The sequence below is a fragment of the Equus przewalskii genome, chromosome 8, assembly GCF_037783145.1.
Source record: "Equus przewalskii isolate Varuska chromosome 8, EquPr2, whole genome shotgun sequence".
NCBI classification, from domain to species: Eukaryota; Metazoa; Chordata; class Mammalia; order Perissodactyla; family Equidae; genus Equus; species Equus przewalskii.
The window spans coordinates 45,562,964-45,587,189 of record NC_091838.1 but is presented as its reverse complement, the minus strand read 5'-3'; the positions used below and the strand labels follow the sequence as shown (position 1 = coordinate 45,587,189).

Sequence of the window (24,226 nt, the reverse complement as noted above, 5' to 3'; positions counted from 1 at the left end):
ATGCATTCAAGGAATGCATTGACTACAGTGGAACTAAGAATATATCAGAGGATGAAAAGGTTAAAGGCATTTTCAATCCATCACTGACTCAGTCTCTCCTTTGCAGAAACAGGCTGACATGATGATATTATTTCTCAGCCAGGAGAACAGCTTGGTTTCATAACTAGCTCTTCTAGTGACTTTACCATTAAAGTTGGAGAAAATCAGAGAGCATTAAAGGGATTGATATATTAAAAAGAATTTTCTCTGCTTAAAAGTTATTACTATGACAGTTATGGTAAAAACTCAATTAACTAGAAAGCTTGATTAATCCCTGAATCCAATGACTACACTTTAATCTCCTAGGTCTTTGAGTTTCATACTTTATTATGCTTTTAAAGAAATACAAAGTATCAAATTGATAAAAATGTAAAGCTGATTTATTCATCACCTCTACTAAATGCACTAAATAATTTCAAAAATAAAATCTACATCATAATATTAAAAAATGCTGAAATCTTAGAGTCCATGAACAAAGATTCTGGTTTTAAAATGCTAAAAGAAATATTTTCATTCGCAAATCAATAAAGTAGAACAAAAAATTACAGAGGCAAATTCCTTTATCTCTTATTAGTATTTATGTCTTAGACTTCCAACTGGGAATTCCAATTGAGATTTCCAATGGATTTAGAGATAAGGAAAAGCACCAATAACCAGAAAATACTTTAGCTCATGTAAAAATCATAGAGAATAATTGAATAATGACAAAACCTACAGATTTGTGACAAGCCAGAAATCTAGGAAAAATCTGAATCATTGAGTACTCTTCATTTATTCAATAAATGAAGCACCTACTTTGTCCCAGGTGCTGGGGATGTAGTGTGAACCAAACAGACACAGGGGTTCCTGCTGTCCTGTAGTTTGAGTCCTAAGAGTTAGTAACGTGAAGGTCTAGGAAGAATGTTCCTGACTGACAGCACAGCGAATGCAAAGGTCCCGAGGTGGAACAAACTGGCCCCATTTGAGGACAGGAAAGGCCAGAGTGGCTACCAGATGCAACCTAAATAACTAAAATACAAGACAGAAAACGATAGAAATCCATAAGAGAGATGCTGTCAATACAATGGGAGTCCAGAATGGGCATGGATTACCACCAGTCCAGGATGGATAGGAAAAGGCCAGCAGGCAAGTGTGAAAGAAGGGAGAGAGGGAAACGGCACTCTGGGTTGCAGGAACAGCGGGAGTAAATGGGCAGAAGTGGAGGGAAGCAGGACAGGTGTGGCAGCTGCATTCCACCCCGGGAACCCCAGGGGAACCAGCAGGAGGGAGGATCAGAAGGACAACTGACGCCAGACGGTGGGGGCCTAAAGCAGGCTGAGTAGTCCACACTCCATTCAGCAGGCCGTGGGGACCACTCAAGGTAAAATCCTGAAAAAGGAAACAGGCTATTTCACCTGAGTTGTGCTTTAGAAGGATAAGTCTGGCTGCATCACAGTTTCTGTTGGCTCTGGGAAACTTCAAGGACTTCTAGCACAGTTAAATGGGAACCACTGCTTTGTTCAGGAACAGCGGTCGTTTTCTGAATTCCCCGCTGAAATAGCTTTGGTTTGCCTGCATGTTGATGGGGAAGTTAATCTCTTGATATGAGGACCTTCAATTGTTCTTCAGAGCTTTTGGTCTCACCCATCGGCTGTCAGAGAGCCTCTGTCCTTTTCCCTCTTAGCACATATCACAGTGTTAATTACACCAGCATTGACGTAGTGATGTATTTCCTGTGTCTCCCTTGCCAGACTCTAAGCTCCCTAATAGGGAGGGGAGAGGCCCTGCACAAGGCCCTGATGGCTGGAAAACGATGCCCCAGCACACTGAAACAAAGTTCCCCTGCAAATCTCAAGCCCATCTCTGAAGCTGGGGGACAGGAACCTCCCCAATGGTGGTTACAAAGGAGTGGTGAGAGTATAGGTGGTTTTTATTCTCTTACTTATAATGATCTGTTTTCAAATTTTCTAACAAGAGTTTTTATAGTAATGAAAAAAACCAACATGAAAGAACCCCTTTGAAGTAGCATTTCGAAAGCAGGACCTTGAAGCAATAACCTTTTTTCCGAAAGGCTTCCCCCACAGGGTAGGTAGAGAGGCAATGAAATGTTTATTCCTTTCAGTACATGGGCCGGATGCCCGCAAGACAGTCCATGAATAATTGCAAGGTCTGGGCTACAGAAGCAGCAGTGCCCGACCTCAGCCGCCCATTAGAACCATCTGGAGACCTTTTGAAAATCCTGAGGCCTAATCTCTCCCCCTCTGAAATCGGACTGGCTGGGGTGCGATGCAAGCAGCAGCATTTGTTAAAGCTCTCCCGATAACTCCAGTGTGCAGCCAGACTGAGAATCATTAAACCGAGCAGATAGCAAGTCCTCACAATCCTCCCAGGGGAAGGTGCCCAGACCCAGCAGTCAGTCTCCCTTTTATTAACTGAGGCCGCCAGGCTCAGTTCCTTCCTTTAAACAAATCTCAGAATTATTGCTGTCCTGGGTCCCCTCTCCAAGAGGCTGAAAGAAGCGCAGACACTGCGTGAGGGTGCAAAGTGTGGTAGGAACAGAAGGCTTATCGCTCGCATTCCAGAAGGATGGTCCCACAAACAGCCAGTTTGTCAGTTGGCTTCACTGTGTATTGTCCTTTCATACTGTTTTTAGAACGCTGAGGATTTATGGCCACTAGTGATCTGTACTGTCCCAAGGGAAACCATTGAGGAATTAATTTTATTAAACAAAGACCAAGGAATAAATACAGACTAGGTTCTGACAAAACAACTTTGTTGTTTTTCTGGCAGTGGTCACTTCCATTTGAAACAAATACAGATGTTTTTGGATGATGCCTCGTGCTTTTGAAAAACAGCACTTTTTCTCACAGCCTGGGAGGATTTCACTGAAGGGTGATTAAATCCTGTGGGATGGGAGAAGCAGTGGATTCAGAGTTCCCATCACCCTTCCACCTTCTCCACCTGCCCCCACTTATGGCTCGTGACTTCTGTCAAATGTCACCTCCTCCAGGAAGCCTTCTCCAGGTTGGCTGGGCTTAGAGGCTCCTTCCTCTGGGCTCCTCTAGCACTACACACATGGCTCCACTCTAGCACTGATGCATTTATCCTATGGTATTGAAAGGACGGATCATATGCCTGGCACGTGAGCTGATCTGATTCAGTTTTGATTCCCCAGAGCCTAGCGCAGAGTCCTAGCACATGTAGCTGGTGCTCCATAAGTGTTCCTCTGCTGAAACAACAGTGATAAATGCCCATACCCCCTGCATCACAGCAGGGTCCTAGAGTCCTAAAAATATTCTCCCCCATCAGAAATGGGGTCCTGGGAAGATGAGTGAGATGGGAACAGAACGCTCCCCGAGTCTCTGTGCCTCTCCTCGTCCCCAGCAAGAGGTATGCCCATACCAGAAGAGAGCTCAGAGTACAGTGACACTGGGAGCCAGCCCCCAGCTGCAGACACCAGAAGAATTGTCACGACAGCTAAGGACTGGGCTGCCTTGTTGTCTGCTGCCTCCCCAGGACCCAGCACAGCGCTGGCACACTGTTGGTGCTTGGTAAGTTCTTGTGAATGGACGAATGAGCCCTCGTCCATGTTACACAAACACAGCATTGTCAGGAGTTCCTCCCTCATCAGTCTTACCAAGGCTGTAAGCTCTGAGAGGGACAGGGTAAGTCTGGGTGTTCCTCAGGTTACCTTTCACACAGCAGGTGCTTAGTGGACATCTGTGGCTTTGTCTTGACAGCTGCCAACCTGGAGGACTCGGGGGCTCTTATCTGACCAGTCCCTGTTAGAGGTCAAGTTCTCCCTCATAGCTTCCCTCACCACAATTGTAATTTAACACTTAATTTGCAACTGATTATGTGACGTTGATTTCCCCTGCCATGTGAGGGCTGTGCTTGCTTTGTTCAGCCTGGACCTCAAATATCTAACATGGTATCAGGCCAGTTTTTAAAAATATATTTGAATGACAGAATGAATTAATTAATTTGTCAAATTGTTCAAAGAGCTGGGAAAACAACAGTGAATAAAATAGATGAAAAATCAGTCCGTGGATCCCTGTCCCCAAGGAGCTGATATTCGAGCAGGGAGACAGTGGTGTGCGGGAGCCAGCCCTTGCTGACTCCCACGACAGACTGCGCACACCTCTTCCCAGCTCTGCATTCAGCAAGGCCAAGTGGGTAGCTTGACATCGGCTATGGTGGCAGTATTTACACCACGGGAATTGGTGAACATTACAAATCGGAGATTTCCCCCCTGGAGACCTGGTTGTTAAACATTTACCAGCACACCGCCCATAGGGGCCAGACATAAATAAAATAAACAGGTAAAGCCATGTGTTATGTTAGATCTTATAAGAGCTACAGGAGAAAATGAAGCATGAAAAGGGAGTTGGGAGTGCAGAGGGAAGGGAGCTTCCGGTTTAAATTGTGAGGTCAGAAGGCAGTCTCACTGAAAAGATTAGTTTACATAAGGACCTGAGCAAGGTAATATGAAAAAGCAGGGATGAAGGGATTTGAGCCTTGGAGGAGGAGATAAAGGGCAGTTACATTCCTTTAGACAGGGTGGGAGTGAGGCAATCAGAATGAAAAGAATATTGCCTTTGGAGCCGGACCTGGCTTTAGCCTGGTGACTTATGCGACTTCACAAAAGTGATTTCTATGAGAATCAGTTTTTATAGAGCTTAAATAACTAAGTGGAGAAAAACATCTTATTGCAGGGCTAAATGAGATAATTTTGATGAGCAAATCCCCAGACAGACAGTAGGTGCTCAGCAAACCTTAGTCTCCTTCTTCCTTAGACTGGGGTAAAGAGAGGTCTTGGTGGCACAGGCCTAGTCAAGCATGGAGGAGAGGTGGACCCCAACCAGATTTTGCCTACGTCACAATTCTAATATAGTGTCACTTTATTGCGTGCCTGTGAAAACCCCACACATGGACATTAGATTTAGATTTCTTTAAATAACATCAACATATCATATGTTTGGTTTGTGAGTTCTAGACTGAATTGATCTAATACAGCAAAGTAAGCAATTTTGAATTTTATCACAAAAGATCTCACCAAACTCAAGCCATGCCTTGTCAGCAGGCAATCGCTAGCACTTAGCTGACAGTCGGCAATGCTTCTCCAGGTGCCTGGAGGACTTCAGGGGAGAAATTAACTGCGGCTTCTCAGTCTTCCCAGGTGCAATTAATCAGTGAGGATTTGATAGCTAAGAGCCCAAACTGTGCTCAGATCCATCCCTAGTGTTTCCTCCGAGGCTTCCATGCACCCTAGATTCAAGTGCCCTCCTTCATTTGTGATCTCAAAACCCTGATCCGGCGCCTCAGCCCGGAGAACTTGGAAAACTTTCATCTGGTTACGTTGGACGAGGAGCACAAGACAAAGCCTGTGGCTGCTGTGGCTGACATCATCCTGAGCGAAATCAAAGGGTTTTCACCAACTTTTCAGAATTTTAGATGAGTCACACTGCATGCTGTTGACACCAATTTAATCTCTCCTTTGGAGTTAAATCAAAATGAACACCTTTAAACACACGTTCCACTTTTTTATAGCTCCTGCTATTCAGCCTGCAACGTAGAAATCAGAAATTATTTATCACAGCAAAAGAGAAGAGAAATGTATTATTAGGGCTGTTATTTCCCTCAAGTGGGAAACAGTGGGGTTTCCACCTGCTCCAGCCCGCAATCTCGTTCAGAGTTAGGGCGCCACAAACACAGGCAAAACCCAAGCCTGAGTTTTGGGGACCATCCTCCCCTTTCCTCCTGTCTGAAAGCACTAATCTTATTTTGACAGCTGCAGTTTGGGTTTAAAGTTTTCAACAGTCAATGTGAGTCATCGGCCTTGTGCTTCTGCGCTGGAAGAAACAAAACAGTCCGAACGCCATCGAGAAATCCTGTTCTTTCAGGCAGACTCCAGCTGTGCCTTGCATCCCTTTCTCCAACAGTTTAATTCTTTTACAATCAATTCGCCTATTCACTAACAAGATTCCGGTTTTCTTTAGAGAAGGGAAAAGAAAGAGGGGAGGATCCCCAAAATAAACCCTTAAAACATAAGTAAATCTGACCGAATGAGGTTGATCAAAACCATAAATGTGAGTGCTTTGCAATTTTGCAACGGCTGTCACATCATCACATGCTTAACATAAACTCCCTACTGAATGAATCTCCCAGGGAAAGATCTAGTTCAAGACATCCAGGTCAGTGGTTTTAAAACTTGAGCTTACATGAGAATCCCCTAGAGGCTTGTTAAAACACATTCCTCGGCCCCACCCACAGAGTCCCTGATTCAGGGGGTCTAGGGTAGGGCCTGGGAATTTGCATTTCTAACAAGATTCCCCACAAAGCTGAAGCTGCTGTCAGGGGGACCACACTTTGAGAACCACTCGTCTAGGTCATTGGGAAAACAGGAAAGCAGAGAAGAAGCTGCATGAGGGTCAAACTCATTTTCCCCCGATGTGTAATAATTCTTCCACAACTGGCATTTCTCCACTCACATTTAGTCAGCTCGGCTCTCCCGTGTCTCCCATAGGGCTCTACTCATGCCAGATTCCCTTTTTTTTTTAACCCTGTGCCCTGTACAACCAGAGGGTGAGAAAACTGCACATAGTGCTCTCCAAGATGTCGGGCCCAGCAGCCAGCGTTGAGGGGAAGCTCCGGGCTGCAGGCGGCTCGCTATTCCCCTCCTGCTCCACGCTCTGACTGTGGGCTGCCCCAAAGCTCAGACCCTGACGTTCCCTTTCCACACCCCTTTTCTCCCTCCAAGGTTGCATCCATTTTCAGGGTCAATTACCAGCACCAAGCACATCCAGTCATGCATTTTCCTTTAACTCTAATCCTCCATCTCTGGCTGCACCCACTACTTGTGTCAGCTCCTTCCCAGATTCACCAGTTTTCCCTCAAACCCAGGCTTCCTCTCTTAAGGTATCTGTCAGTCTAAATTCTATCTCCATCCCCCACCCACCATCCCCCATCCTATGCCATAAGCTCCTCCCTGGGGCGGGGATTATAGCTGCGGTCTCCTAATTAATTCTGTGGGCATAAGAAACACGTGCACTGAATTGACTGAACTGATTAGAACTGCAAACTGCATCTTTCATATTCTGCCCTGCATATGCAGAGCACAAGGGAAGCCAAGATCCGAGTTGCTTGGGTCTCAAACATATAAGAGAAACTCATTTTTCTCCTACCACCCCATAAGAGTGCCTGGTTCATGAAGAGGAATCAGTAAGTACTGAATGAATAAATGGCTGAGTGGATGGACGGTATGTCTGCCTACACTCTCTACCTAACTGTAATCCCATGTATACATTATTGTTCGACTCAATTTACTAAAATGTGGTTTTATCTTTGACACCCTCTGTTCAGCCCCCACCCACAAAGACTGCTGATGGAATTCAGCTTGAGCAAATTGCTCCATAATTTGCTCCAGCTTACATTTCTTCCCTCATCCCCCACCAGTGCCCCAAACAAGCTATTCCAGACAGGCAGTCTGGTCTACTTAGCATCCCCTAAAGATGACAAACCATGCATTTCTCTTCTTTTCTTCTTTGACTTGTTAGAAAACCCCCCTCATCCATAACGCCTTCCCTGATTGTCCATGACTCTTTCTCTGATCTCTTCTCTTGTAACCTTTTGTTTCAGCACCACTTACCTTCCCAAACTACCTCATTCTGACTATATATATCTATATATATATATCAGCTTTATTGAGTTATAAATGACATACAATAAACTGCACATATTTAAAGTATACAATTTGATAAATTTGATGTATCAACATATCATCACCATAATCTAGATAAGGAACATATTCATCACCTCCAAACCTCCAGAGTTTCCTGGTGCCCCTTTTTTACCCTTCCCTCTGGCCCCAGGCAACCACTAATCTCTCTGTCACATTGATTAGTTACCATTTTCTAAAACTTTATGTGAATAGGATTACATAGTATGTACTCTTTTTTTGTCTGGTTCCTTTCATTCAACATGGTTATTCTGAGATTCATCCAGCTTGCTGCATGTGTCAATAGTTCTTTCTTCACATTGTACGCATACACCACATTTGTTATCCATTCACCTATTGATGGACATTTGGATTGTTTCCACTTTTGGGCTATTGCAAGTAAAGCTGTCATGAACACTCGCATTCAAATCTTTGTTTGGACATAAACTTTAATTTCTTTTGGGTAAATACCTAAAAGTGGAATGGCTGGGTCATACGGTAGGTACATATTTAACTTTGTAAAAAACTGGTAAATTGTTTTCCAAAGTGGTTGAACCATTTTACATTCCCATGAGGAACAATGATAATTCCTGTTCCCAACTTTGTCAACACTTGGTATGGTCAATATTTTAAAATTTACCCAATCTAGTGGAAGTATAGTGGTACCTTATTGTGGTTTTAATTTGAATTTCCCTAGTGACTAATAAGGTTGAGCATCTCTTCACATGCTTCTTTGCCATCCATATCTCTTCTTTGGTTTAGTGTCTGTTCAAATCTTTTGTCCATTTTGACTGGGTTATTTTCCTACTATTGAGTTCTAAGAATTCTTTATATATTCTAAGGTTTTTTGTTGGATATATGTTTTACAAATATTTTATCCGAGTCTGTGGCTTGCCTTTTCATTTTAGTAGCAATGTATTTTGAAGAGCAACTGCTTTAATTTTGATAAAGTTCAATATATTGAGGGTTTTTTTTTATATTTAGCGTCTGTCCTATTTTAAAAATCCTTACCAAACCCAGGGTCATCGAAATGTTTTCCTACATTTTCATCTAGACATTTAATTGTTTCCATCTTACATTTAGATTTAAAATTCATTTTGAATTAATTTTTGTATATGGTGTGAGGTAAGCGTCAAGGTTCATTTATTTGCACATGACAATCCAATTGTTGCAGCATCATTTGTTGATAACATTATTCTCTCCCCATGAATTGCCTTGGCATCTTAGTCAAAAAACATTCCACCATATATGTATGGGTCTATTTCTGGATTATATTCTGTTCCATTGATGTCCATCTTTACACCAAAACCACACTGTTTTGATTCCTGTTGCTTTATAATTAGCCTTGAAATCAGGTAATTTAAATCTCCCAACTTTATTTTTTTCATAATTTTAGTTGATCTTCATTTTTTTGCAGATTCCATATTTTCAAATTCACCTACTGGCTAAAATTTACTTGTAATCCAAAATCAATACTTGCAGGATTTTTGTGGCCATTGGTGGATGTGTGCAGAGTGGTAAAAACTTTGAGTCACCTGATGTACACTTTCCCAGCTAAGGTCAAACAAGGTGATCTTTTGCCTTGTTTGAGTTCTCATACTGTAAACAAGAGTTCTTTTTGTGTCCTCCTTAGTGCCATATTTTTTGCATTTTTTTGCTTTTTGTTGGTGATTTCACTATTTAAAATGGGTCCCAAGAGCAGTGCTGGAATGCTGTCTAGGGTTCCTAAGTGCAAGAAGGCTGTGCTGTGCCTTACAGAGAAAAGATGTGTGTTAGATGAGCTTCAATCAGGCATAAGTCATAGTGCTGCTGGCTATGAGTTCAAAGTTAATGAATCAACAATATATACTCAATAAGCTGTCTTTAAACAGAAACACACATAAAGAAAGGTTATGTAAAACAAGGTTTATATTGATTGATGAAACGTCATAGCCAGAAGCTCGCAGGAACCTAACCCTGTATTTCCCCTTGGAACATGATCCAGTAATCACTGGCTCAATGTTCACAGAGACTTATAAATTGTAACTACTGTGCTTAAGGAGAATCGACTGTATTTGACTATTCTATGGGGTTTTTTTTTTTGCATTTTCTTACATATTTTAGAATCAGATTGTCAGTTTTACCCCAAAAAAGTCTACTAAGATTTTAACAGGGATTGCTTTGACTCTATATATCAATTTAGAAAGAATTGCATCTAAGCAATATTAAGTCTTCCATTCTATGATACGGTATATCTCTCCATTTATTTAGGTCTTTAATTTATTGCAGAAATCTTTTGTTCTTTTTTCAGTGTATAGATCATGAACATCTTTTGTCAAATTTATCCCTAATTTACATATTTCCAATGCTATTGTAAATGGTATTTTTAAAATGTCAATTTCTGATTTTTGTTGCCAGTATATAAAAATACAATCAAATAATATTGTGTATTGACTTTTTATCTTGCAACATTGCTAAATTCATTTATTAATTTAATAGCTTTTTGGAAGATTCCATCAGCTTCTATACATAAGCAATAACATAGTCTGTGAATAAAGACAGTTTTACTTTTTCCTTTCCAATCTGTACGGTTCTCTAATTTCTTTTTATTTCATTACTCTATCAGTTGGAGGCTCCAGTACAATGCTGAATAGAAGTGGTGAGACTGGACATGCTGTCTTGTTCCTGATTTCAGGAGGAAAGCATTTAGTCTTTCATTCTTAAGCATGATGTTAACTGTAGGTGTTTTCATAGATGCCCTTTATCAGGTTGAGGAATTTTCCTTTTATTCCTAGTTTGCTGAGAATTTTTATCATGAATGAATGTTGGGTATTGTCCAATACTTTTTCTGCATTTATTGAAATGATCATATGTTTTTTTCATTTGTTAGTCTGTTAATATGGTGAATTACATTAATCGATCCCCGCCCCCCCCCGCCCCGAGGAAGATACTCCCTGAACTAACATCTGTTGCCAATCTTCCTCTATTCTGTATGTGGGTCACCACCATAGCATGGCTGCCAAGTAGTGTAGGTCTGCACCCGGGATCCAAACCCAAGAACCTGGACCACTGAAGCATAGAATGCCGAACTTAACCACTACACCATGGGGCTGGCAATATTAATTGATTTTTTAATGTTAAACCAACCTTGCATTCTTGGGATAAACCCCATTTAGTCTCGATTATATTATATATACATGGATTCTATTTGATAAGTTTTTAAGAATTTTTGTATCTAAATTCATGAGGGATGTTAGTTATAGTTTTCTTTTCTCTCTTCAATAATGTGACTGGTTTTCTGGATCATGCCCCTTGACTAAACTCTAATATGAAAGCTAGTAAACCACTTATGTAGCTTTGGAAAAATAATGTTAGGAACATATCTGAAGAATGAAAGCAGTAAAATGCATTTGGTATGGTTCTTGAGAGAGAAAAAAATGAGAAAACTGGATGAGAAACTTCATGTTTTTTTTGCCAAGTGCAGTTTTCTAAATGTTGCGTTTTCATTATTCTTCCAGATAGACTAAATATGCGAGAAGAGAGAGACAGGAAAGAAAAATTCCTTATTTAAAAAAATAAAAGGAAACAATATAAAGATCTTTCTTGTTAGTGGGAAAGGAATTCAAGGGGAGGGGAAGGTGGAGGGAAATAGACGTGTGAAGACAGGCACACTTCATTAGGATTTTTTTCTCTATTTTTTTTTAAATAAGGAAAGAGAAGGACATGAACTTCTATTGAGGCCTATGGGCTAGGCACTATGCTAACGCTTTTGCACATATCTCATACAATGGTATCAGATGCAGAAGACTCTTAGGAGGACAGAAGAATCCACAAAGCTGGCTTCCAGTACATTCCAAATTGCTCACATGGGCAGAACTTCGAAGGTAAGATTATTTAATGTGCTTGATGTAGTCTTTGAACGAAAGGGCACATTTTGAGACACTGACCAACTGGTGTCCAGAAGAGGGTTATCTGGACAGTGATGAGATCCAAAACCAGGTCACCTAAAGATATCTTTATGCTTCTCCTGAAAAAGAGAAAATTAATGGGGGGGGGGGGCGGGATAACACTCTTCAATAATCAAAGGGCTTTCTTTTTTTACTTGGAAAAGGAAATAGACTTTGGTATGTGGCTTCAGATGGCAGAAATAGGATCAAAGGTGGGAATTATAGAAAGCAGGATTTCAGCTAAACCACTGATCCAGGCTGCCTAAAGGTGGGATTGCAAGTGCTTTGCAATGACCTGGAGTCCCAGATGCATGATGGTGGTTGGACATGCACCATCACCCATCTGGGACACCAGGAAGGAATAGAATTCCTGGGTTATATTCCTGATAGCCAAGGTCTATTTCCACTCGAAGAACCTATGAATTAGCTGTGTCTGTCTCCTCTCTCCACACAGGGAGGGTATGGATAGAAAATGGTGGATAAGGTGTATGTGTGTGAGTGTTTGTATTTGAAAGTGATCATCTAAGAGGCCCTCTCACAATCATTCTCTACAATGACACTATCACAGCAGTTGGTAGTGGACTTGGGGGAATGACAATCATTTGAATGTTAGTCCTGATGAATTAGTTCTGAGTCTCTCCTGGGATCAGTGAGTTTTTGAACCTGCCTGTCCTGGGCTTGGAGGAGTTTGTCCACTTGCATGGTTGCCCTGCTGCCATCTGGGGGCCCTCAAGGATCATGTGATGGTATCAAATGGTGGTTAAGAGCTAGGAATATGAGGTCACACATAACAGGATTTGGATTCTGGTTTGGTCACATTACCAGTCATATGGCCTTGAATAAATTGTCTAACCTTTTTTTTGTACCTTATCTGTAAAATGAAAGTGATAAACCTACTTTAAGAGCTCATTGTCAGAATTAAATGAGACAGATATAAAGCCCTTAGGAGAGCTCCTGGCACATGGCAGACACTTAATAAGTGGCTACAGTTAGGCCCGACCTCGTGTGCAGCACACCAAGCTGGGCATGGGCTGCAATCACTTTTGGTTGCAATTATCTTGGTTGTTTATTTGATTTACTCCCATGCAAGAATGTGAGCTCCAGGAGAGCAGGAGCATTGCTGTTTTATTCACTATTTTATTTCCAGTCATTTGCATGCTGCCTGGCACACCTTATATGCCCCAAATGGAAATGGCCATGTCCCATTCCTCTCCAGGCCCACTGAGTCTCTCGGTGTTGCCAGGGACAGGTCCCTGCAACCAGCTCATCAACAGGTCAGGGTACGGCCCAGCCTTCCCTTGGCACAACCTTTAACTGTCCGCCAGATCAAAACCACAGCTAACAAGGACTTACCGATGAGATATGTCTCACCACCCTTCCCATTTTATGGGTGAGGAAGTTGAGTCAAGGAGTTTAAACAGCCAGCTCAGGGTGAGACAGACACAGCCTGAATGTTAGAATTCAAACCCAGGTCTGTGAACTATAAAGGCCCTGTTCTTTCCACAAGGTCATTGGCCTATAATTTCAGGCACGCAAGCAAAAGAATTATTATTATTTTTTTCTTAAAGAGAGAGAACTGCTGTTTATGACTACACATATTAAACTAAGTCTGACACCGACAGTAAACGTAGTTTAACAGCTTCTCGGTGCCTAGACGGCTGGATCAGGCGGGACAGCAGAGCCCTGGCTCCAGCCCTTCCCTTCCCCTTTAACTCGAAACCCTTCTCTCCTGTCCCCTCTCTGCCTGACACCAGGGAATCTCAAAGTGTGGCAGCAATCTATGTCAGAAGGTCATTGAAAATGCAGACTCCTGGGCCTTACCCCAGACCTGTTGACTCTGAATCTCTGGGGGTGACCCAGGGTTTGGCTTCTGGGTGATACTTAGTTACTGACGCTTGAGAACCACTGCCTAGGTTCATGTGCCTCCTCCACTTGGGCCTCCTCACCCCTCCCCCGATCAGCCTTTCTGAAGCCCAGGCAGTTTCTGCATCACACTCCTTGTACCCTCTGCCCTAGACAAGAGGGAGCCAAGGCCAGACCAGCACTTGGGAGATCCTGGGGGCTCAGGGCTTGAGGTGGGACCAGGCGGGAATGGGCAAACCCCAGAATGAGGAGAAGGCCTTGCTCATGACAGTAGGGGGAGAACTTTTTATTTTTTATTTGCTAGTCTCAAAATTCCTCTGGCTTGACTAAGCCAGCCCATGGAAAATGGACATCACCAGATGCCCAGATCTCAACAGGTCACTGGGGCATGAGACAAGGAGAGGAATTTCTCGTGCTCCTAAGAAGGGAAGGGCAGGAAGGGAGTTAGCAAGGTGGGGGGGAGGCCATGCACTCTGCAGAGAAGGCCCTTGGGCAGGGAGAGCTCCTGAAGAGGCTGGGAGGAGTGGGCAGAGAGAGCTCCTGAAGAGGATGGGGAGTGTCTAAAAAGATGTTTAGGTTGTTTGCCGAGCAGTGTGTGAGGTGACCTTTCCTGGGCTCCCCCAGTTCTCCAGTAAATTCTATTAAACCCATGAGTATTTGATGTGAGTGATTTTATTGTGGGAACTGAAGAAGGGTCAGAGGTTCAAGCAGAAGATCAGGATGATTCTGGGGCCTGAGAGGAGCCCAAGAACAGAGAGACCCCTGGGATTCACAGAGTCCAAGGGCATGGGGCTTCTCCAGGCCCTAGAACTGGAGGATCAAGCACATGTTACTTAATCTTGGGGCGCAGAGAGGCCTCTCGCCAACCACTCTCAACCTCAAAACTGAAAAGCAAGAAGAGGAAAGGAAAATGTGGTTTGGCTCTAAAAACATGATACTAATTACAGCCATTTGTGCAAACTGTTTTCCATTAATGTTTAATTGCTTACCATGCGGTATAATAACAATTACGCATTGCATGAACTACGCGTGAGAGCAGCTGAGTTTTATTTGCCTTCCTGTGGGCCGATCTTCCTCATGTCTTGAGGAAGCCTGGTTTGGTAGCCTGGTTGTCTATGGGCTAATACAGTGGCTTTACTTAAAACTTAAAAAAAAAGTATAGGTACAACACTCCGTCTGGATAATTCTCTCCTCTAAGAGGCGATTACCTCATGCTCACTAAAAGGTCAATATATTGTCTAGTTTTGGGGCTTGGCCAAAAAAGAGAATGTGAGTTTTATTAGCACTTTATATCTGTTTTCCCTTTTTAATTTAGGAAACCTATAAAGTGTCCCTCACCGAAGCAACCTGATCCTGGCACACCTCTAAAACAGAACTTGTATAATCGTTCCCAGCCAATGTTGATAACTCACCCTAAGTCTATGCTTCAAAGGAGAGAATAAAATACAGAAACAATTCCTCAGGATCCAGGTAATAGAGACAGTGGATGAAAAGGCTCTCTAGCTGTTCCCCCTAAAGAACAGCTTGGAAGTAAAGGACACCAGCTCATGAATTCAAGGAGGCTATTCTGCAAAGGTATCTCCAACCATCTTCCAAACTCTTCCTGATGGCCTACCATGTGCCCAGCTCTGGCCCAGGTGCTACGATGGCAGAGAGGGGAGTGGGTTAACACAAAATACACGAGTTACGAAATCTTAGCGAGATGATGACTTGGTTGGGTGAGGGGCCACAGATGAATTAAATGGGCCTAGATAAAAGAAGAGAGAGCAGGAGAGCCAAGGAGGACGGTACAGATATGTCAGTAAAGCAATCTTACTTCTGCAAGTCTTCTGATTGGAGCTGAGGATGTACCCTTGTTTGCACCTGCAGACGTATGAGCCAGGGGTATTGATGCAGAAGTGGGCACAGTTATGCTCCAGGATGCTGCACATGTGGACCGCTGAAAGGGAAGAGACAGCAAGTTAAGGCAATGATGATGCCTTCTCTAACTTCATCCACTTGGAAACATTTATTCAGGAGCTGCTCTGGGAAAGACAGAGCAGGATCCAAAGAGAAACAAGCTGCAGTCCCTACCCTCAAGAGGGTTTACAGCCTCTAATTGGACAAGACAGTTCTAAATAAATGCCATCAGCAATATATAGATAAAGAGCCATGGAGGGTCAAAGGGCAATGATGTTAGGCTGAGCCACACAAAATTGCTGATATCCAACTAAAAATAGGTCAAAATGACCTACAAAAACAGAAATTTCACAGTTCAATTAATAATCCCCAACTGGTAGGCAGAAAGTTTGTTGATACCGGAAGGGGCTTTGGTAAACGTGTGTATTTTCAGTAAGCAGCAGCGGGGTTGGAGGAAAAGCTATTAGTTAAATAAGGATGTGGTTAAGAACCAACAGTTTCTCAGGATCATAAGTCCCAAGAGTAACGTAATTTTTTTGATATGCAAAAGTGTTATGCAAAAAAATTTGGAGTAAAAAATGCATTCATATGTTCCATATTTCCATAATCTTCACGCCTCATTTTAAAATATTTCTGCATTTAGTTTCTGAAGTACCTCAGCTTTCAGACACATTGATTCTTGCATAAGTCTATCTGGAGCTTATAAAAATTCTTGTTTCTTACATCTTAATTTATGACTTTACTCAATATAACGCAACTTGAACATATTTAAAATTAATAAGCATCAGTATAAATAGAGTACAAGTTATACAAGTGTTTTCATAAGCAAAAAAGATGTCCACATGTAGAGATATGTTTTCACAAAACTAAAATAAAAGAGGCTTTCAAAAGCTAAAAACAATCCCATTAAATCCAGTGCCTAGGAAGACTCAGCAACTGATGAAATCAATGGTATATTTTAAGTATAGATCTCTTTACTTCTAAGTAAGAAATATGGTGGGCAATAAATGAACTGGAGGAGTAAAACTTTATTTCATAACAATACAATTTAGAATGATTGTTCTGAGTTTATTATAGTCTGTGTTTTAGCTCCTGTTAAGATACAAATAACGTTAGGAAAGTTCATAGATTAAATCCAGTCAGTCATTTTTACTTTGGTGTGAAATAAACATCTGTTTTTCCGACCATGGGCAATTTTCTTAAACTCTTTGTATGAAATGGGGATAAAATAGCACCTACCTCAGAAGTGCCTTGTCAGGGTTAAAATAATTAAGATGGTAAAGTGCTTAGAATAGTGCCCAGCGGAATCCTCAATATGCATTAACTACATGTAGCAAAGGAGAAGCATGGTGGTCTTTTATTTTATATACATGGGTTCATCTTCTATATATTGATCTTCACCTTGGTTTTACAGTCAACATTAATCACAGATTCTATCTATATTGATATATATACTATCTTTCATGGAATCTAAGATGTACTCCAATTTGTGAAACGTTAAAAGGTGAAGATACAAATAGTTGATCCTTATCATTTGCAGACTCCGCATTTGTGAATTCACCTACTTGCTAAAATTTATTTGTAACCCTAAAATCAATACTCATAGTGCTTTCATAGTCATTTGTGGACATGCTCAGAGGAATGAAAAATTTGAGTTGCCTGATGTGCACACTCCCAGCTGAGGCTGAACAAGGAGCTGCTCTGCCTTCTTTCAGCTCGCAGACTGTAAACAAGCGTCCTTTCCAAGGTCTATTTAGTGCCATGTTTTTTGCATTTTTCTGCTTTTTGTTGGTGATTTTGCTGTTTAAAATGGCCCCAAGCATACTGCTAAAGTGTTAGTGTTTGCTGAAGTGGAGTACTAGTGAAATGTGTCTAGTGCTCCTAGTGTAAGAAGGCTGTGACGTACTTATGGAGAATATGAGTGTTAGATAATTTAGTTCAGCCGCGAGAATAGCATTGTTGGCTGTGAGTCCAATGTTAACGAATCAACAATATATATTAAATAAAGTATCTTTAAACAGAAACACACATACAACAAGATTATGTATTGATCAGTTGACAATAACGTTGTGACCAGAGCCTTGCAGGAACCTAACTCTGTATTTTCCTTAGGAGCATTGGTTCAGTATTTGCTAATTCAGTGTTCAGAATAACTTTATAGAAGATAATTACTGAGAATAATGAGAATCAATGGTATATCTTAGATTTGATCAAATACATTAGATCTAGTTTATTCCTTTCAATTTCTTTATTCATTGGTCGTATGACTAGTCCTCATTTTATTTAGCCATTTCCCCATCAGTCGACATTTGAGCAGTTCCCCAATTTTTTTTTTTTTTTTTTTTGAGGAAGATTAGCTCTGAGCTAACATCTACTGCCAATCCTCCTCTTTTTGATGAGGAAGGCTGGCCCTGAGCTAACATCCTTGCCCATCTTCTTCTGCTTTATATGTAGGACGCCTGCCACAGCACGGCTTGCCAAGTGGTGCTATGTCCGCACCGGGATCTGAACCGGCGAACCGCGGGCCGCCCAAGCAGAACGTGCGCACTTAACTGCTGCGCTGCCAGGCTGGCCCCAGTTCTCAAATTTTTGCTTTCACAATGCTGTGATGAATATTCTCAAACACATCTCCTTGAGCACATGTGCAATTGTTCCTCGAGGACCAGGTCCTAGTTTAAACAGATGTGGCCTAACTGCCTTGCAAGTTGGCTCACACCAGCAATGCATGAGAGTAACGACTCTCACGCCTCAAAACTTCAGCACTCAGGATTATCAAACATTAAGTTTTTGACAGTCTTATGAGGAAAAAAATCATTACCCTGTTTTGAACTTGCATTTGCTTTGCACCGTGGAAGGCTCTGTTCTTTTCCTGAACTGCTATAGTCAAATTACACACGGGCACGGGGGCGTTCCTGAGTAACTCTCGCGTGTCACTATTTTCCTCTGTGATGAAGGACGTCTAAAGTCTAGGCAACCAGCTGCACAGCAGTTATCCACTGGTGCGAGGCCCACGTGATGAGCCCGGTGCTGGTCCTCTCACTGGGACTGTGGCAGATAACATACGGAGTCAGGAGGTGTGAGGCAGAGAAATATCTGCTGGGCAGCAGACAGCACAGCAGTAAAGAGGATGGCTTCTGGAAATAGTCTAAAGCTCAGCTTCACCAATTATTATGACCTTGTATGAATTACTTAATTTCTCTAACTCTACTTTCTTCACCTGTCAAACGGGAGAATTAAAAGAACTACTGCAGGGGGCCGACCCCGTGGCCAGGTGGTTAAGTTGGTGCGCTCCGCTTTGGTGGCCCAGGGTTTTGCCGGTTTGGATCCTGGGCGCAGACATGGCACCACTCATTAGGTCATGCTGAGGCGGCATCCCACATGCCACAACTAGAAGGACCCACAACTAAAATATACAACTATGTACCAGGGGTATTTGGGGAGAAAAAGCAGAAAAAAGATCGGCAACAGTTGTTAGCTCAGGTGCCAATCTTTAGAAAAAAAAAAAAAACTATTGCATTGGGCTTGGAGTGACAGGTCATTACTAAGGCTTGTTTTGCCATGTACCATAAAAGAAACTGGAATCAGGAGACGAGACAGTAACTTGGTGTAATGGAAAGAGCCCTGGATTCGAAGCCAGAAGACTTGTGTTTCAGCTCCCCTCTACCTCAAACAAGTGATGGAAGGTCAAGGAAGTTGGGGAGCTCTTTTTGGCTTATTTCTTTATCTGTAGAATAAAGGCATGAATGGTGTCTAAGGACCTCAGTATAGACACATTATTTTGCCTGTGTAGTATCCGTTTTTTCTAGAAACTGCCCTTCCTTCTCACTCCAAATGCGTGGTAACTGTGGGAGCTACTTGATGGTATGAGGTAGCCCCACTCCTGATGCCATTGATTGGTACAGGTTTGACAATAAGAGTCCTTTCTTGGCATTTAGGAACTAGAACTGAGAAAAATGGGTCTTAAACCAAAGGCAAGTACATCTGGAGGGCTGACAGGGTGCCAGTGTTCTGCCCAAGGACCAGAGAGGAAGGGGAAGCAGAGAGAGGAGATGGAGAGAAAGCAGGACTGCCATTCATTACTCCTCTCCTTATTTCTTTGAGTCATATAACACAATCCACCCTTAAAAGGTAATTAAAGTTGAATTTCTATTACTTTCAAGCAAAAGAATCCCAAACATTTTTACTAAGATAGAGTAAAAATTTTCTCTGTAAAACGTTATGGATGAGTGATCGGTCTTTCTAAGAGTATCTGGGCCCCAGTGCCTTGCTGTCCCCGTGGGACAGGCCTCTGTGGTGTGATTGAAGGGGAGATGATAGTCCTGCCTCCTCCACTGGCCTGCCAGTGGACTCATTTCTCAGGCCTTCTGGGTTGAAACTGGGTCAAGGCTTTGCATTCTGGGGAAGGAATCACTAACTAGCAGACTAAGCCATTGGCAGGACTGGATTTTTTAACTAAGAAGTATGAATGTTTATTCATGACTGCCTGAATGACTAAAAGAAGGATCAAAAGAGTGGTGGGACTGATTGGGGTCTTGAAAAGAACAGTTACTGGGTATGTAAAGTCAATGGCTATTGACATTAATCTGGCCTCCCACTTAACAACAGGGCCTCAAAGGGGTGCAATAGGTGCAGACTTTGCCCAGGCTGGTTGCTAAAAGGTGTGTCTTAGGAATACTATTAGGGCCTGAAATTATTCCTGGCCTCGGTGGCGTGGGGCTATTAGAGTAGAAACAGCCAGCCTCAGGGCTTCAAATATCAAGCTAGGCTGATAAAGCAGGTACCAAGAGGTTAATTAAAAGCAGCCCTGCCCAGGTTACAATGAGTCATCAGAAGGCTCAGGATAGACAGGCATTTTTCAGCCCCTAAATTCAGTGGCCTCTCTCACTGGGTGGCAAAAATGGCAAACCCCAGGATGTGTAGGTTTTGGTCATCTTGTAGACAGGGCCTCAATTCACAGGACACCTGGCCTCCAAGTTTCTCTGGTGGTCTCAGGGGTGGCCTAAGAATGCAACCGCAGGAGTCCCCCCTCGCTGTGGTTGGTGTGGGAATTCACTGCCCATGGGTATAAAGCCATGGCTGTGCCCAAGTTCACCTCCACACAGCCAGGGGGAGCCAGAGCCAGGACTCCCACTCAAGGGCAGTCTGGTTCCGGAGCCTAATCTCTTTCTGATGGTATGATAAAGTTTCCTGCCCTCATCACCCAAGGAGACGGCCTGTCTCCTCCAATCTGCAGCTCCAGCAGCACTTTTCAGCCCAGCCCTCACACAGGAGCCTCAGCCCTTCTTCCCTCTGGAGTCACGTCCCTACTTGCACCATGACCTCCACTTCCCCGCCTAGCCCTTCGTCAGCATTTTGCAAACTGTGGGTCATGTCTCCTTAGCAGGTCACAAAATTATCAAAGAATCTGGAATCGTTTTTTGGTTTGGGTTTTTTTTTTTAATGAAATAGAAAAAACTATTGAAAATACCACTCCTTTCCTGGCTTACTGCAATTGCCCTTCCTACACATCTCTAACCAGTAAACGCCTACTCATCTTCCAAGTCTGTGTAGCACATAGCAGTTAAGATGCAAGTTCTGAGCCAGAATGCCAGGGTTCGCATCTCAACTCTACCACTCAGCACTGTCTCACCTTGGACACATTATTGAACCTCTAGGTCTCAATTTCCTCTTCCGTAAAATGGGAATTATAACAGCACCTACTTCATAGGTTAGTTGTGTGAATAAAATGAGTCAACACATGCTAATAGCTCAAAACAGCAAATGTATATATCACTATCAATAAATGTCAGTGATTATTATTATCTCCTCTTTAAATTTCTCCTGAAGCCCTTAGGCAGACCCAGGCATTCTTTGATCAGAGGTCCCCCAGTGCTAGGTGACTTTCCAAGGCCTCTGAAGTATACACTTTCTATAGCCAACATCCCATTTCTCTGTGATGAGAGCATCTTTCTACCAGCCTGGAACCCTCAGGCCTTGGCATGTGGAGGGTAAGAGCTGTGGAGCCAGAGAGGCTGCAGTCTGAATCTCCAACTCTGTGACTTGAAGTTGCTTATCCTTCGTAAGCCTCACTTTCCACTTCTGTAAAACGGGGATAACAGTCATACTGCCTCATTGGGTTTTTATAAGCATTAAATGAAATCATGTGTGGAAAGTACTTTGCCCAGGACAAAATTAGCTGTTATTATCAGAGTGTAGCTCAATAAACGTTTAAGGAACAAACGAGACTTCCAAAACCTCAGCGATGTCATCTGCGACTTGGAAGACGCTCATCATTGTTGTCTGATAAATGAAGTACAGATCACAACAGGACATCTGCCTAGCCTGCTGGTCCTCCATGTATTTGACTAATCATACACAGCACTGTGCACACTGAATAGGGCTCTACAGTTTATAACGCCTGTTCATACATTCATACATCTCCCCTTTGCAGGTAAAACCCCCATTTTACAGATCTGCTCAGCAGCACACAGCTGGCAGGTAGGGTCGCTGAGACCCCAGTCTGCTACTCCCCACTGTACAAAGGCCCCCTGTCAAACTCTGAGGTTAATGTCAACCTCAACGCTGGTTTCCTGAGCAGGGCCTGACTGTGGAGGTCGCCACCAGAAAATGGTTTACCTTAAAGGAGGAATTTATAACTCCCGACGTGCGGAGGCATGAAATGAGCAAGAGCTTTGGCAGCAGAACCCACTATCTCCTGGCTGTTTGTCCTGGGGGATTCACTCAGCAAGTTTACTAACCTGTAAAGAGGGAGGATAGTACTGCCTTGCCTCCCCAGATTTTAGTGAGGACCACATGCGAAAACATAAGAGAAAGTGCTTTGTACATGTTAGTTATTGCGATCTTTACGGCACAGCTGATAAAGAGGCCCTGGGGACTCCTCAACCTTTCAAGACGGTTGGGTTGAGGAGGCTGCTCAGCAGAACCCTGTGAGGTGGTGAGAGAGGAGGTGGTCTCGTGGGAGGGCGTCAGGGGGTGGATTTGGTTCTCAGGCCACACTAACAAACGAAAGAATGGCATAATACCGAGGTTTTCTTAGAGCTTCCAGATTACAGCAAAGAGAAGAAAAATCCAAACTGCCTTTTAATTTTGCTGCCTGACCATAAAGCACAGAGAAGTTTCTTCTATGGACAAGTCCACATCCTCGGCCTCATCATATTACCTTTCCATTTGCTGATAAATCCAGAGTGCTTATAAAAGAACTCCTCCGTTAACATTTTCCAAGACAAATGAATAAACCCGTCAAAACTATTACGGAACCAATTTCTTTTTTAATATTTCCAGGCAAAGGGGAACAAAAATTCTGCAGAAGTCATTTAAAGTCATAAACCTTGAAAATGTTTGCAGTGCGTGTACTGGTTGAAGTTTTCCAGGTGACTGAGGCCATGGCATACCACAATAACACAGCCCTGTGTGGCGCCAGGGGAAATGGCACTTCTGAACATTTTCCAAGTGACATTGCAGAGAAAGTTTCTTTTTCCTTCATGGCATTGATTTTTTTAAGTAAATCTTTTGATTTTGGAGTCAAGAAACAATGGGGTCTCCGCTTTGTGAGGTTAGTTCTCAGCAGGGGATTTTTTTAAAAAAGACACATCAAAAACACATGGTTCTTCCTCCCTGAGGCTTCAGTGGGGGGCACCTAGGCTTTGCCACCTACTGAGAATGGTTTCTCAGGGCCCCAGAGAGGCAGGTTCTTGCTCCTGGAGAACTGGAGATGAGTCCAGTCCTTAAGCTCATTCTTCACTCATACTCCATGGAAATACTAGTCATTTCAAAATAGATGTTTCCTTTTGTTTTTCCATCAAAGAAGCATGGCAGTTGGGGTGACAGGGACCAATGGGCAAGGCAGGACTGGACACTGTTTACCAGGTCAGGAGGCACATTTCCAGTTTCCAGGGACCAGAGTGGAGCCTGGGTTGGCACCCTCGGCCCCTTCCCTCCAGGAGGAGGAAAGGACGAGAAGACAGCAGCAGAAGCAAGAAACCGGGGAGAAAGCAAGTTGGCCTTCTGGAAAAAGCTGAGGCATTAGGCACATGTGTGTGGTGATGGATTTTAATTAGTCTTTGAGTGGTAAACATGATATAATCTACACAGGAATTGAAATATAATGAGGTACACCTGAAATTTACATAATGTTATAAACCAATGTTACCGCCATAAAAAAAAAGTTGAGGCAGGAGCTTGGCTTGGAGGTAACTGGGAGGAGGCTGGGAAGGAAGGGAGAGGGAAGGCTTGTGGAGAGTAGGGTTAGAAAGCAAGAAAGGGAAGAAAACCCTTAAAGTAGAATGCAGCTTAAGGTCTTGGGGAGTCATTACCTTGAAGAAGGGATGGGGGGCACTTGCCATCTTAACAGTGGGAAGGCACCAGGACCACATCTTGGTCCTCCTTGTACACTGGGCCTCTTTGTCAGTTGAGAAAACACCTACTGCTAGCACCACAGTGGGGTCAAAACGCTTGGTACTCCACACCATCCAAGGAGAAATTATGTTCTTATTTTTGCCCTCCCATTCCCATCCCTACTCCAACTCATGAATTCTAACTTAGGGAAAGCCAGGGCAGTTCCATGTGCTGGAGAAAAATTCACCTATCTACTCTTACTCATTCTGCACTTTGGGTTTAAATGTCCCTTCCCCAGGGAAATCTCCCCCAGCACCCCGGCCTACGTCAGGTCCTGCTCTGAATTTTTCCTCCATTACACTGTTACAACTGCAGTTACTTACTTATTATGTAATTGTATGCTTACTATCTGTCTGCTTGGCCAGAGTGTAAGCCTCAAGAGAACACCATGTCTATCTTGGCCTTTACT

The 24,226-nt window shown here is 43.0% G+C and overlaps 1 protein-coding gene across 7 annotated transcripts in view; it reads right to left on the bottom strand.

Moving 5' to 3' along the window:
- MATN2 (matrilin 2) overlaps window positions 1-24,226 on the bottom strand; it is a 141,105-nt gene that overhangs the window by 61,473 nt on the left and 55,406 nt on the right. For 4 of the 7 annotated variants that reach the window (XM_070631800.1, XM_070631798.1, XM_070631799.1 and 1 more), the window contains exon 4: window positions 15,341-15,463. The exons of the other annotated variants lie outside the window; for them this stretch is intronic. In XM_070631800.1, the coding sequence (XP_070487901.1) occupies window positions 15,341-15,463 (123 nt within the window). The remainder of the gene's footprint in view (window positions 1-15,340; window positions 15,464-24,226) is intronic. 7 annotated transcript variants of the gene reach the window in all.